Source organism: Polyodon spathula, unplaced genomic scaffold, assembly GCF_017654505.1.
Source record: "Polyodon spathula isolate WHYD16114869_AA unplaced genomic scaffold, ASM1765450v1 scaffolds_825, whole genome shotgun sequence".
Lineage (NCBI taxonomy): Eukaryota > Metazoa > Chordata > Actinopteri > Acipenseriformes > Polyodontidae > Polyodon > Polyodon spathula.
The window spans coordinates 446790-462276 of NW_024472312.1; the positions used below are offsets into that span (position 1 = coordinate 446790).

At 39.0% G+C, this 15487-nt stretch overlaps 1 protein-coding gene across 3 annotated transcripts in view; it reads left to right on the forward strand.

Moving 5' to 3' along the window:
* The first annotated feature begins 626 nt into the window (after positions 1-626).
* The window catches only part of b4galnt1b (beta-1,4-N-acetyl-galactosaminyl transferase 1b), a 28992-nt gene continuing 14131 nt past the window's right edge, over positions 627-15487 (forward strand). The window contains exons 1-3 of one of the 3 annotated variants that reach the window (XM_041241783.1): positions 627-1350; positions 2022-2169; positions 12054-12272. In XM_041241783.1, coding sequence (XP_041097717.1) covers positions 2138-2169; positions 12054-12272 — 251 coding nt within the window. In that variant the 5' untranslated portion in view covers positions 627-1350; positions 2022-2137. Of the gene's footprint in view, positions 1351-2021; positions 2170-4128; positions 5754-12053; positions 12273-15487 lie in introns of those variants that run through there. The other 2 variants (XM_041241785.1, XM_041241784.1) reach the window with 2 other exon arrangements.

Here is a 15487-nt window from a genome sequence, read left to right on the forward strand (position 1 = left end):
TTGCCACTCGTGTTTAGAGTACAGTGGCGCAGGTAGGAGCGGATCACTGTTCCCCATAGCAGAACCATTTGGAAACTGGTTTATTAGGCTGAAGGTTCTCGTATGTTAAAATAGTGGCTGTGTACAATTTAAATGGGTTTTACATTTTACAAGCCGGCTTCCGTGGTAGTTACCAAAAATATAGACGCGCATTCTCAGTTTATATAGCTTTATTTGATGGCTTTTTTTTAAAGAAAGAAAATATAATTATGGTATCAGAACTGTCAACTCTCCCGTATTTTGGAACGTTCTCCCGGACATCTCCCAGGAAAGATAATTATCTCCCGTATTTTGCTTAAAACTGTGAAATTAAACCCTCTTATGTCAGCAAAAGCCGGTGTGTGGTTACCGCAATTCCCGTCTGTAATAGCGGGATTTAGAATCAAGAAGGGGCCCTGCAGAACAATGACACTGGAACGAGTTTTAAAGTGGGGTTGCTGAAAGCCATTGAACAAAACTGTAAACCTTGTATATGATGGAACCCATGCAAAGCCAGGCTGTATTAAACACTTTGGCTGCGTTCTGCGATGTCATAATGCTCGAAAATCATGTTGTGGTTGGTGCTAACAAGGCAGGGGTATTTAAGCCTTTTGTTTTAAAGGGCCTTTCAGATTGCATCACTCCTCTATAGAGAACAGCATAGCGTTCTGGTGAATCATGAGGCGGGATTCCAAGCCTCGAATTACAAAACCAGTGCGGGCTCGTTCTGGAATCTTTCACTTGATTGAACCTACCCTATAGAGCCATTCTGTTGTTTAATAGATGAGGATTTAAAAAAAAAATAAGGCAAGATTTTTATCAAAACCTCCAAATGGTTTCGATCATAATGTATCGCTTTGCAAAATGAGATCCTTTGTCTCTTGCTCAAACTGTGTGGTGGTGGAAGTGGGAATTTGTTTGCGACTGGACCCGATACATCCACTGAAAGCAGAAACCCGGTGCCTCTCTAGAAAAACACAACCAGGGTGTGTGAACGGTGCATACTAAACGTTAAATCCCACCAGATCCTGCATCTTGATTTGCTCGGATCCTTTCGGCCTGCTTGTTCATGCGAAGGCTCAGGCAATAAGGGAGAGAAGCTTCTCTTTCTGTAGTGTCCATACACGGGAGCATTGCTCCAAGCTGCAGTGTGCGCTGAGCGTGGCCAGCGCTGCATCACTCCCCTTCGTCTGGACCAGCAAGGAACACCCCCAAAGAATCGGTGCCCGGAATGCAGAGCGTGTGGCGCAGGCAGGCTGTCTGGTTAAAAAAAACGCGACATCTGATTTAAAGTGGGGCAAACAAAGCCAGTGTATCTGATGACAGAAAAAGGTAAGCATGTGGCAGGATTTATAAAACGCATAGCGGTCCATTCGAATGCAAACTGCGCTTTTGTAAATGCGGTCGACAGCCAATTTCACCAGACTGGGACGGAACAAGGCCGGTCGCAGCAAGGTTAAAAAAAAGCTGTCGATTTATTATTGGCATTGTCTTCAATGATTTAGAATATATAATGACATAGGCGAATTCTGCATACGGCATAGTCCTGTTGTATTCTGTCGTCGCGGTCTTTTGCTGTTGAAAAGCGCAATGTCAACATGGCAGGCTAGAGTCGCTTCTTTTGTAAATACATGCATTGCTCTCGTTGCCTGTCTATTAATAATATTGCTTACAGCCCCGCTGTAGTACTGCACTGCGCGGCTCTGGGATATAACAGGCGAATGTTTAAGCTGTTTAGAGGGATCGCATTTAGCGCTTGAGATGTGACACTATTTAGATTCTATAAATAGCAAAACACACAGGCTAATCCTTTTAGTTATCTAAAACTGTATGGGTTCTCAATTCAATTCCTATTTCAATTTGGTAACACACTATTGTAGTAAAACGAATTATTCGCATTACCATAAAAGGACACAACGTATCATTTGTTTATTTTATTGTTTTGGCAACAGTAAAGTGAAGACGTTTTCAAAAATGTGCTCATATTGTAGTTATTTATTTAGGTTCTCCAGTGATATCGGAGGATACGTCATCTCCCATGCACTCGCCTATATACAAATCATGTGGATATCGTCACTGTAGATCCACGAAACAATAGAGTACTCGTCAGGAGCAGACAATGAAGACCGGCGATCTACACAAACCGCAGAGGTAGGAGCCAAACATTGCATTGCAGAATGAAGAGGGGGTTCCCTCGCTGTGCTGCCCGTGTTTTGAATTAAGATCAAGGCTGAAGAAAAGTACAGTAGTTGTATTGTATTGATCTGAATGACCTTTTGTTTTAGATTAGGTCAAGGCAAAAGAATAAAAACAACCAAGTGCCTTGAGGAGAGGTGATGGAGGGCAATCTTCAAGTCATGCCACAAATTTTTGATTGGATTTAGGTCGGGGCTCTGACTGGGCCACTCAAGGACATTTACCTTTTTGTTCCTTAGCCACTCCAGTGTAGCTTTGGCTGTGTGCTTTGGGTCATTGTCATGCTGAAAGGTGAACTTCTGTCCCAGTTTCAACTTTCTTGAAGAGGGCAGCAGGTTTTCCTCAAAGAACTTCTCTGTACTTTGCTCCATTCATTTTCCCTTCTATCTTGACAAGTGCCCCAGTCCCAGCCGATGAGAAACATCCCCATAACATGATGCTGCCGCCACCATGCTTCACAGTAGGGATGGTGTTCTTTGGGTGATGCGCTGTGTTGGGTTTGCGCCAAATATAACGCTTTGCATTTAGGCCGAAAAGTTCCATTTTAGTTTCGTCAGACCACAAAACTGTTTATAGTGTCTCCTGAGTGTTTTTTGCATACTTCAAATGGGATTCAAGGTCGGCTTTCTTAAGTAATAGCTTCCTTCTTGCCACCCTACCATACAGGCCAGATTTGTGGAGTGCTTGGGATATTGTTGTCACAAGCACACTTTGACCAGTCTTGGCCATAAAAGCCTGTAGCTCTTGCAAAGTTGCCATTGGCCTCTTGGTAGCCTCTCTGATCAGTCTCCTTGCTCGGTCATCCATTTTGGAGGGACAGTCTGATCTAGGCAGGGTCTTGGTGGTGCCATACACCTTCCACTTCTTAATAATCGTCTTGACCGTGCTCCAAGGGATATTCAAGGCCTTTGATATTTTTTATACCCATCCCCTGATCTGTGCGTTTCAACAACTTTGTCACAGAGTTCTTTTGAAAGTGCCTTGGTGCTACAGTTTAACACAGGTGGAGACCACTTAACTTGATGTGTGACTTTGAAGGTGATTGGTTACACCTGAGCTAATTTAGGATTGCTATTACAAGGGGGGTGGACACTTATCCAACCAAGCTATTTCAGTTTTTACTTTTAATTAATTTTCTACAAATTTCTAGAAGATTTTTTTTCACTTGGAAGTTGTGGGGTAGGATGTGTAGATAAATGAAACAAAAAATCTATATAACTTTTTTTTAAATCAATATACAAAACGCTCACACGTATGAATATTTGTCCAACATTTATTTACATAAAATATGCGATTTAAAAAAAAAAAAATCACAAAACACAAGCATGTTAAGAATGACGGGAAAGTGTAAAATGAATGGTCATTACTGTGGCTGCAGTCTATTTCATTTCCTTTAATGTTTACTATGCTGTCTTGTATAACTCTCTTATGCATTGTTCAGTTAGGTGACAGTGTATGTTAATTCTAGCATGTCACTTATAATGTACTGTGAGATCCACTCCCTATAAAGACAACACAGCTCAACACAATTTATTAATTTACAATGTCTGTAGCAAACAAAACAACAAAAAAAAAAACATTTAATGTTAGCACCTCCAACATTATCTACTATCAACACGAAGAACAATGATACAATATACTTGCCTCTTTTTAATCAGATACTGACATTTTGAGTTTCAGTGCTGTTTCAGTGTTGGCATATAGCCAGGATTTCAAAACAGTTACATCCTGTTTGAATTTACTTTTCAACCAACTCCTGCTTGGTCAAAAGGAGATCAAAAAAAACGTTTTTTTTTTTTTTTTTTTTTTTTTTTTAGCAGTGCATATCTGCAATAAATAAAGTTAAATTAAGTTTACGTTATGTAATATTGTACTTTAAAAAAAAAGTATGCATGTATTAACATTTTTATACTCAATAATATATGTTTCATTTTTATGAGGTAAAACTATTGTGATCATTACTCGAATCGTGCCTAATAAAAAAAAAAAAAAAAGATGTATAATACTACATTCCATTTCTAAATTTTACACTTGCCTTAATTTCCTTCTCCTCAAACTAAAGCACCAGATCCTTCCTTCCTAATAAACGATTTTATACAAAATACAAAAGCCGGCCAACAGGAAATTGATTCCTAAGTAAGCAGTATGATAGCAGCTACCACTTCTTTCAGCAAAACGTTTTCATATTTAATGCAAATGAGAAAAAAAATGGATTTGCATACAGGCCTTCTACAAAACAATTATCACAACGTGTAGTTTTAACATTGTATTACACAATAGCATGTCCTTGTAACACAGCTGCGGATTCGTTTTTACTGTGCATACGTTTGAATGTAGCAATAAGGGCACATGGTTTCACATGCCACAAACTGCTGGTTCTTTTTCCTGCTTTAATATATCACTAGGTAACCCTTCAAGTGTACGTTTAACAGTACATAACTTACTAATCAATCATCTTAACTACGTGATTTCCGTCTGGTAACGTCTCATATCGTTACATTTCCCGTCCATCTCGCCACTGGCTTCTCCATCACTCTATATGTTGTGATTTCGCCCAACAGATCTTTGCGTTCTGTGAACACATCCTGCTTTGGTGTCAGATGAAAAAACAAATAGAGAAATATAAATGCATAGACATTTTTTTTTTTTTTAAGTATAGGGAAATGGGAGAAAATGTAAGGAAAGAAATACATGTACATATAGAAAGGTAGAGGGCGCTCATCACCTCCACCCTTAAAAATAAGTCTCACACACACGGATATATATACATATTGGGGTGGGGGGGTGCTGATAACGAAGACAGCAAAAGTGCACCCTGCGACTGTGGCTGTTAACACGGGTTTAAAGATGATTTGTATATTGTCATGCAGAGGTTGGAATGAACGGCTGCCCTTGCAACTGGTTTGAACTTGGTAACATTGTAAATTGGCGTGGGGGTTTTAGGCTATGATTTGCTGGAGGAGGAATGAGCTGCCGATGGGCTGGAATGTGTGTCCTCCTTTGTACGCGCATTGTGTATTTAAACTAGCCCAAAACCGCACTTGCGCATAAATATAAAGTACTACATATTTTATTTAAAAAAAAAATAATGTTATAAGCTTTATTTTTAATTTATTTGTCTGCTTCGTTTGTTTTTAAATTGCTTGAGATCAAATGCGGTAGGTAGGCTACTCTAGTGTACTGTGGGCAGATAGTCTTTCAAAATAAATGTAAACAAAACCCCCAAACAATTGCAATTGTACTGATGCAATTCATAAATAAAAAAAAAAAAACTTCACGTTTGTGTGATTCGTTATATTATTGGATACAGAGCTAGACAAAAAAAAAAAAAAAAAAAAGACGCGATGGGGACGTGAATTTGTATCATTTGTTTGAGGAAAAAAAAAAACACAACACTACTTCAGCTGGGCGTTTTGAGAGGATGAGACGCGGTCACTAACAGCAGCGCAGCGCATTTCATCTGTGTAAGGAGTGGGCGAGCCGCCTAGTGCTGCAGAACTCCATTCTTCCTGTCTGTGGAAAACCGGGCGTCTCATGAGGTAAATAATGAAGAAATCTATTGAAAATGTTTTCGCTTTTATTTCGTTAATGGTAATTTGTTCGTTGTTACTGTGTGTTATTGTGAGGCAAGCCATATAGGAACAGTGGTCTCTTTCCGTTCAGTTATACCGTGTTTCAGAATTGAGTGACGACAGTCTTAAATGTAAGACGTAAAATTAACTGATTTCGTACTTAATTTTTCACTGTGTTTTTCTCTCTCCGCTTCTGTTAAGCTCTGCGGCTTGTTTAACCTAGTATAAATAACAAAAAACAACAACAACAACAAAAAAAAAAACGTTTTAAGTGACACCAAGTGCTGACAAAGCCGAAAAAGACGGGAATTGGCAGGCTACTGCGCTCTTACTTCGTTTATGTTCTGGCAAGGCTTAAATACAGTAAGTGGGTTCACTTCAGACAGTATAGAGAGTCCACACCGCTGGGCAGGTCAGTGGCTTGCTGAGGATTTAAAAGCTGTCTGAAACAGCCTAATATGCTTTCAGTGGTACTCAATCCTGGTCCTGGGGACGCCCTGTGTCTGCTGTTACTTTTTTTTTCCACTCCCAACTCAGTTTCTTTATTGAACACTCAATTAAACTAACAATTGGCCTAATGAAAGCTGTTGAACGATTTGAAAAAGACGGAGATTTCACGTTATGTATGAAATTGAATAGATGTTGAAATCTCCAACTTCTTGTAAATTGAAGAATAGTTTAAAAACGCGATTAACCAAATTGTTACTTCAATTGACTGTTCATTTTACCGAGAGCTCAGTTGGACCAAAACCCAGCAGGCACAAGGGTTCCTCCGTGACCAGGGCTGTGAACCGCTGCTTTAGAAGTGAAGAAAGATCACTGTTTGTTTAAAACCATCGACATGCGAATCGTGAAAGAGAATTACGATGTCAACACATGTGAAGCGAGACAATGTATTTCTTATTTTTATTATTTTTCAAGTACGCAAACATTTCTAACAGTAACCTTTTGTTTTAAACCCTCTTGAGCTATTTTTATTTATTTTGTTAGACAAAAGCCATACTAGTGTTTAATATGCTGGGAAAATACATTTGAAGTATGTGTTGCATAGTAATGAGATCATTGAAAAGACATAAACAGTGTCCATGATGGGGTTTGGTTTGTTGATTTTTAATTATGGTACTTTTTTGTTGTTGTTGTTGATTTAGCAGAAATTGACACACCCAAAGTGATCGTCTATTTTTTTAAATATGTATAAAAACATTTCTGATCCACGTGGACTGCTTTATGAACTAGATATATTTTGATATTCTGGTACCAGTTCTAGAGTTATGTGGGCTTTGAATTTTAACACATTTCTTTTTGTTGCCATAAAAGGAGGATTTAAAAAAACTGCTTTAAAAATACAAATCCAGAACGTGTCTATTCTGGAATCTGGTGTAGTTTGAGAGAGTGCATTCCCTGCCAGTCACATCATCAAATGCCAGCAGTTAGTTGGTGGAGCCAGGCTTATCTGTGTCTTGCGCATTGATACAATAAAATATAAATCCTACTTCGACAAAATATTTAACATACCTGAAGGTGCTACAAAACTGTCTTTTTTTTTTTTTTTTTTTTAGTCTATCACATTACTTCTTTTTTTAAAATCCTCACAACGTACCTTGGTAACATTGTGTCCTTGCATGCAGTAATCCTGTATTTAAATATTAAAAACCTAACGGCCATGTTCTGAGAAGATCGAAGAGGACGGTTCGCTTTACATTGCATGACGTGGGCATTCGTGTTAAGCCCACGGCGCTGAAGGGGTGCACGGTCGCACGCGTTGTCTTGTCAGCCAAAAATCAGTGTAAATCGGACTCTGCAATCCGGCACCAAGTCATATTTTTATGTTTTACAGTAAACTACATATGTTGTGTAAATATGCACATGTCCCGCGGGGATGGGGCAGTGCAATGCTTGTTCACAGTACAAAATCTCATATCATACTATACTTGCCAACATTTGGAAACCGTTCAGCAGGACACCCACAGGGGATGCCCTAGATATAAAAACACGCACACAAATCACTCTTTTGCTGGATCCGACTTTATCTATATTTTAGAACAGGGCTTCTCAAACTCGGTCCTGGGGACCCCCCTGTGTCTACTGGTTTTCATTCCAACCCAGCTCTCAATTACTTAACTAGTGTGGTGGGAAAATTACAATGTTGCTATGGCTATGATTGTTTAGAATTTCCATGCTCAGGTTTAAATGCTATTACCGGTTGTACAATTTAGGTATAATATAATAATAATGTGTTATTATCAGTAGTTGTTTGTGAACATGCTCCCTCTTTCTTGCTGCAGGGCAGGTGGCCTATATAAGAGATGGAAAGACGCTGACTACTAGCTAGAGAGAGGAAGTTCTCTTTATTTAGCAACCACAAGCTGCATCCGTGACAGTTCACAGAAACGTCACCGACTTACTTAGAATAAAGTATGATTTTAGGGTGTTTGCAATTTAAATAAGTTGTTATTGTTGCATATGATTGGTCTCATCGTAATCTTCCAAGTTGTTGCTATCCGCGAATATTGAGTTAAGCTTCTGTGATTGGCTCGCAATAACTGTAGGTTACAAGGTATATATTATGCTTACTGGCTCTGCGTAGCTCAGAACATTGCTCGGTTTTCTTAGCACCTGCGTGTGTTGAGTGTGTTCTCAGGTTTGCAATCCTTGAGCTATAAACTTGTTTGACTCTGCCTTGACTGTCTCACTGAGTCTCTTTCAGAAGTTGAGTGAAAAACTTCCATCACACTAGACCCCTAATTGAACTGATAATGTGCTTAATTAGACCTTTTTACTTGTTTTCAGCTCTTAAACAGTTGCAGTTTAAGTTAATTATAAAATGTTACAGCTAACTTGAACTATACAACTGTCCAAGAGCTGAAAACAAGTAAACATGTCTAAGCAAATTATTAGTTAATTAAGGGTCTAGTTAAGTAATTCAGAGCTCAGTTGGAATGAAAACCAGCAGCCACAGGGGGTCCCCAGGACCGAGTTTGAGAAGCCCTGTTTTAGACCCTTCAGTACTAAGCTTCCTGTCATCAAGTAATGCAGTACGATAATGAAGAGTGTAGCTAAGTCCAGTCCATGTTCTGTTGGCTCCCATGTTTAACTCGGTCATCCACATCAAATCACAGTGCAGCAGCAGGGAGGAACCAGCACGATCCTGCAATATGACTGGCTGTGACCTCAGTCAATAACCTGAGATCTGGTCATGTGAACACAATCCCTGCCAGGCAATGCACGAGGGTCAGCAGGTCAGGGAGCGAGAAAACAGAGTATGATGCGAGAGCGAGCGCCCTGGACTAGCTGTGAAGAATTTCCAAGGATAAGTAGCAGGATTTTCTTCCTATGCATTGGGATGTGGGGCATTTGTGAGGAAATCGGCAATGTCCTCACCATATAGGGACCGGTTGGCGAGTATGCCTTACCACTTTTCATTTCTACAGCGTCCTTCCTGTGCATCCCAGGGCACTTTACAAAAATAAACAAAACAGACTTAAAGAGCTCCAAACTGCTCCCTAGCGAAAGGCCTGTTTTAGATTTAGAACTGCTGACAGGCTCTGCATTCCTGATAACATTTGGGAGAGGGTTCCTATGCGAGGGAACTGGAGAACTGAAAGCTCTTGCAACATAGGCTATTACTCATGTTGGAATTACCAAGAAACCATCATTTGCACATCTCAAAGTATGAGCCAGTTTATAGAGGATAATAAAGGACTTAAAGGGTTCACATTAAGATAATGTAGTGAAGTGTCTACTGCTTGAATTACAGCATATAACTGGACAGTGCTGCAACTGTATGTTTTGCCGTAGTTTTTCCCTTTTGGTTTTTAGGCACAGTATTATATTTTGCAGCACTACTGTAAACCAGCACACTGTATAATCAGAAGCAATTTGAGTCCCATTCGATGCTGCATTAGACAGGTTTCATATGCATAATTCTCGTGCTTTTATACCTTGAAAGCAATCACCTCGAAGAAGGCTGAATCCTTCAGGTAACGGTGTGCATTTGGCTGAAAGATAAAAGCATATTTGCTTTGGGAGAAGGATTTCGACACATTTTGGCTGGTTTGACTGGAGCCTAGTTTTCTTCAGCCTTGCTATTTCCGGCTTGCAAGGTAGTTATCATTAAAAACATGTTTTTATTAAAACACTGTGTTTATAATAAAGTTCTAATTTTGGAATTGCCAGAATTGAATGCTCCGGTTTCAAAATTCTATTGAAAATGATCTTAAAAGTAAATGGGCAATACAACCCTATAAACATATGGCGAACCGTCCCGTTTGAAGTGCTTTTTTTGGAAAATATTATCAGAATTAGCAAGTTTCCATCTTGCATGCACTACAGTACGGTAATTCTTTAAAGACAGATGTTATACCAGTAGGGTTTTTACTGGCACGAAGCAAAATCTTGACATAACTACTCACTTTCCTTTTTCTAAACTTAGAATTAAGTAGAAATAGCTATTTTTGATGTTAAACTACTGGCCAGAAGTCTTTGTGGGGTTTCTTGCTGGCAGTAGGGTTTGTACTGGTGTCATGAACCCTAAAAAAAGTCTGCTGCCAGTAGATTCTCTACTGGTTCCAATTGCTGTAGTTTTAAAACCGGGCTGTCCAGCCGACAGTTCTTGAGCCATATGTATATCAATGAAAAACATGGTTATTTTAATGTGGAGTTAAGCCATCTGATTTCATTTAGTCTTTAGTTTTACTTTGCATAGTTCATCCAATGCAAATGGGTTGAGCATGTAATATTAGGTTTTCCTTTTGTTAAATATTTAAAAGATTACTAAAAGTACCTAGAAAAAAAAAGTTTACCCTGTGTTTTGTAAAAAAAAAAAAAAAAAATTGTTATTTTTGATTATGTTTTTTTTAGAAGGAACACAAAATTGTAATCCTCAGTAAAGTTACTAATATAAAAGATCTCAGTACACAGGGTGTCATCTCGTGAAATGGTCACGCAGATTAGTTGTGTTGTCGGCGTATCCCAAACATTTACTTTCTTTACTTTTACTTTCTCGTCTTCTTACTGTAGAAAATAATTGCCAAACATCGGCGTGCACTGTTTGTAGCTTGGTCGATTATCTCATTCCTGCACAACACTCCTATCTTGCTCTGTTGCTTTGACTCCTGCACTTTATCATTCCTGTCAGTAAACAATCACAGGGGTGAGGTAGGAGGGAGGAGGTGAGCTCCTTGCATGTAGATTCAGTGATTCAGACCTGAGGGGAGCAGAGAAGCTCTGTGCTTAATGCTTGTCTCAAATAAGCATCTCTACCCTGCTGTATTTATACCAAATCAAGCAGTGAGATGACATGCTAAAAAGCATGTTTGTGCTCTGTTAATTCTAACAGGTACACTTCATGATCAGCCCTCCTAAAAACAATGTTTGCCTTAGCACCTACTTCTTTTACTGCGTGTGTTCGCAAAGACTGATTTTCTTGTTATTCACACTTTAAGTAACTCACAAATTAAAAAAGCAGTAGGAACTTCTATTACAAACTACTTTTTAAGAAGGCTAAATCAATATTTTAGTGGTCTTCTGGTACCTTCAGATTTGCCATGAAAGTGGTAGCATCCTCAGCCTGGGGAAATTCCAACTGCAGCCCCCAGCATCTTAATGTATTCACGCAATTAAGAAGGAAAGAAGTGCCTTGAGATGTTGACTAGAGTCATGTTGATCAATACTGTGTCTGTTTAAATGTCACTATGAATTTCATACACCCACTGGGGTGTGTGCAGGGGTAATGGTTACAGCTGCACTTTGAGATAAACCCTTGAACGCGAGATTGAAACAGGCTGCAGCTCCTGCCAAATAAGGTCTGGTGACCAGAGCAGCAATAATACAAAGTGCAAGTAGTGACAGTTCTTCATACCATTAGTCAGTTAATCCTTTAAGCGGAGGCAAAGTACAATATTTCTGTTAATTTCGTCAATACTGAAAGAATCCTAGAAATAAGTGGAACTGAGAAAAAAAAAAGTTGGTTGCTGTATAGTTTGTTTTGGATGCATGCCTGCAAGTAAGATTGGAGACCCATTGTGTAAAACCCTGCCAGAGCATATTTAGTTTTACTGAAGATAAAAGGGAAACAGTTTTACCCATTCCATTAGTGCAAGCTTGATTAGCCCCAGTGTATAGGGAAGAAGCTTGGGTGTGTCTTGCTAAACTCCTAGCAAAACCAGGATTGGATGGGAGCCTTGTTTCCACTGGTAAAATAAAAGGTAACGTAGTGTTTTAAAGTTGTGTGCGATTGCCTCATCGCTGCTCTTCTCTTGTCACTAGGATGCGTCTCTGCCGGAAGCCTCTCTGTATCCTGCTGCTGGCGGTGACGATCCCTGTAGTGTTTCTGGTTCTCCTAGCCTGGACCCCGAAGCCTTATAATGCAGTGGACATCCGGTACCAAGCCAGGGGAAAGTCAGAAAGCCAGGTGGATAACGGACTGCGCTTGCTTTCACAGAAATACACCCACGTGCCCTACACAATCAAAGAAGATGTAGTGAGGTGAGTAGGACAACTGCCGGCAACCTGCTTTTTTCTTTTAAATTATTTTGGTCAATTTTAATTGACAGCTAGAAATAATATTTAATTAAAGAGTAAGAAATGCAGCCAAAAGGCTGGAGATAAAATATACATTTAAAAAAAAAAAAAAAAAAAAAAAAAAAAAAGGTATATGTTACAGCACAACAAATCAAACCAAGAGAAATGTGATTTTGGACTGATAAAATAAAAAAAGGTAAGGAGTCAATGGAGAGTGAAGTAAATATTTACGATTACCGCAACGCTGTATTCCATACATCAGTGTTCCATACACTCCACCTATTTACATAAGTTTTATATGTAAACACATCCTCATTTGAAATTCAAATTCAATACTCTGCAAACTCCATTTACACCTCTTTCCATTTCTGACACAGACAGGACCTCTCTGTTCCTGTACTCTTAGTGTAAGTAACTAGCCCGTAAATAATTGATGCAACTTTTACCCTAACAACTCGCCTTACAAAGCAATGCCCCTCCCCACATTAAAGTAAATTATTTATATAATAACCTGGAATCCACAGCGTTTTAAAAGGTGTGCAAATGTAAACGAGATGCGGCTTTGTAAACACTATGCGCTTCTGAACAATTGCTGACCTTTTTAACTTTAAACCTCGTTGTAATCGCTTCTTCCTTCTCATTGTCTCCTATTGTACATTCGCTGCTGCCCCACCTGAATTTGATTAACTACAGTGCTGTGGATTTTCATGTTCGGATGTTCATTCATTTTCAAAGCCATTATGTGTAACCCTGTAAGTTGAAAAATATCCCAGAAGAAAGGCCTGACTTTGCCCTCTTGAACTAGCTACAAAACAAAGGATGCAATACAGCAGTTAGTTAAAAAAAATAAAAAAATAAATAAAAAATCTTGTCTATATTTCAGGTAAAAACAAAGCAGTCCACGCATTTTGTTTAATAATCCCTGCCATTGTTATGTCTTGGCAATAAACGAAGTGGCCATAGGCACTTTTTCATTAGGTAATAACATTAGATTTTAAACTGAATAAACATTTCTTTACATAGCAACGCACTGAACAGCTCACGTGACACTACCGGCAATGCTAGCGCATGGAGCACATACAGCGCAGTGCATGAAAACTTGAGTGGGATTTCCAATCTCTGAACTAGTCTTCTCTGTTCAATAATAAACAAACTTAACAAAATAAGCAACTTGCCCGGCTGTCACTGGTTTCAACTTGCTTACCCACTCTTTGGTATCCAGCCCTGGTTCTGTCTCTCTCTCACACACACACATGCATGCACACACACGTTGGTGAATTACAGCTTCTTAGCCCAGTTGGGTTTGCAGCAGCCCTGAGGTGAATAAATAGAACCTGTTTATACCTGACACCCTGCTGGAACACCTCTCTCCCAGGAGCATCAGGTGCTTTAATTAATTTCAATAAATACACAGTATTTATAATATACATTTGTAATTGTTCTATTGAAAGGTATAAATTAGAGATTCAGCTTTATAATAAAACAACAAATGGTATTACATAACATGCGTAAAATGAAAGGTAACACGTAAAAACTAATTTCATATTTTGACAACATTTCGTATGAAGCTCATTTGTTGCTAATTATTGACAATTCTCATGATTAAAAACCAACACCTGATGATAATTACAGAATAAATACACAGCGTTGAAAAATACATTGGAAATTTGCGATTTCAAAAAAGCAAGAAAAATGGTTCGTAATAAAGAGTACAGCAACGATCTCAAACTGGCAGCGATTCAGTTACACAAAGGAGAAACTACCAGGAAAATAGCAGAAAGACTTAGTTTACCGGTTTACTGTGCGGGCTGTTGGTGACAAACCCAGGAGAACTGGAACTACTGCAACTATCTCCAGCTGTGGAAGACCAAGAACGATTTCTACAGAACCTGGAAGAAGAATCATTCAAGCAGCCTGACAAAATCCACGGATTACTGCAAAAGATTTGACACAAGAATTGAGAGAAGATGGTCAAGCTATTCACGAGCGAACAATTCAACGATACCTTAAGATGAATGTCCATGGGCGAAAACCAAGATGCAAACTTTTGTTAAACAACACACAAAAGAAAGCGATTGAAGTTTGCCATTGAATACTTGAAGAAGCCTGATGATTTCTTCATCCAAATTTTATGGTAAGACGAATCCAAAGCAAGCAACAACGTGTTTGGAGGAAGAGGGGAGAAGAATTTAAAGAAATTCGTCATGCCCAGTGTTAAACATGGTGGAGGTGGTGTGATGGTATGGGCTTGTTTTTCTTCCTCAGGCACTGGAGACCTTTGCATTGTAGAAGGATCAATGAATGCTGCAAAATGTTTTGCACTCATTTGTTACCCAGCTTATTGTATGGAAGTTTGTATTCCTGCAGGATAATATAATGATCCTAAACAGTCTGCAAAGTCTATAGAGGAAGATTACAGTTATGGGTTGACCATCAATTCCCAAGACTTGAATCCCATTTGCATGTTGTGGATTGACTTGTAGGCAGCAGTTGCAAAAAGGAAGTATCACAACTCAAAGCTGTAATGTGTTGAAGAATGGGCAAAGATATATCTGGAAAGATGCCAGGAACTCGTTTCAAAATACACAATAAACACCTCAAGCTTTAAAGGGTGGGCATGCAAAACACTAATGTAAGGGTGCCCAAATACAGCCTACGCATGGGTAGGCTGTGACACTGGAAACGTGGTATGATTGACCAACCTCTGCTTAAATGGTGAAAGAGGGTTTTCTTTTTTACCTAGAATGGAATGACTCTGAGTATCAATGAAGTAAAGCTGTGGCTAAGGGAAGCAAGCACTGTGATTGTAATGCATCGTCTGGTTCAAAGTCTTAGATTGTACTGTTAGCACACTTGGCAACAACCCTGTGTACCTCCTAGCTCTGTAGCTCAATCCCCTCAGATAAGTATTAGTTACAGATTACTTAACATCAATTTAATATGAGTAAGACTTCCTACCAAAACGTTTCTAAACTTGACTTGGGGGACAACGTTTTAGCATCTAGGAGTGTTTTTGCAGTCATGGATAAATATACCTTTTTAAATTATAGGTTTAAATGAAATCAGGAATCTTTGCTCATATCTGCCCTGAGTTTCATGTGGTTGCATGTACTGTACACTGTTTGGGTGGTGATGTAAAAATACCAAACCAATTACAGTGATCTAAGTAGAGCAAGCAT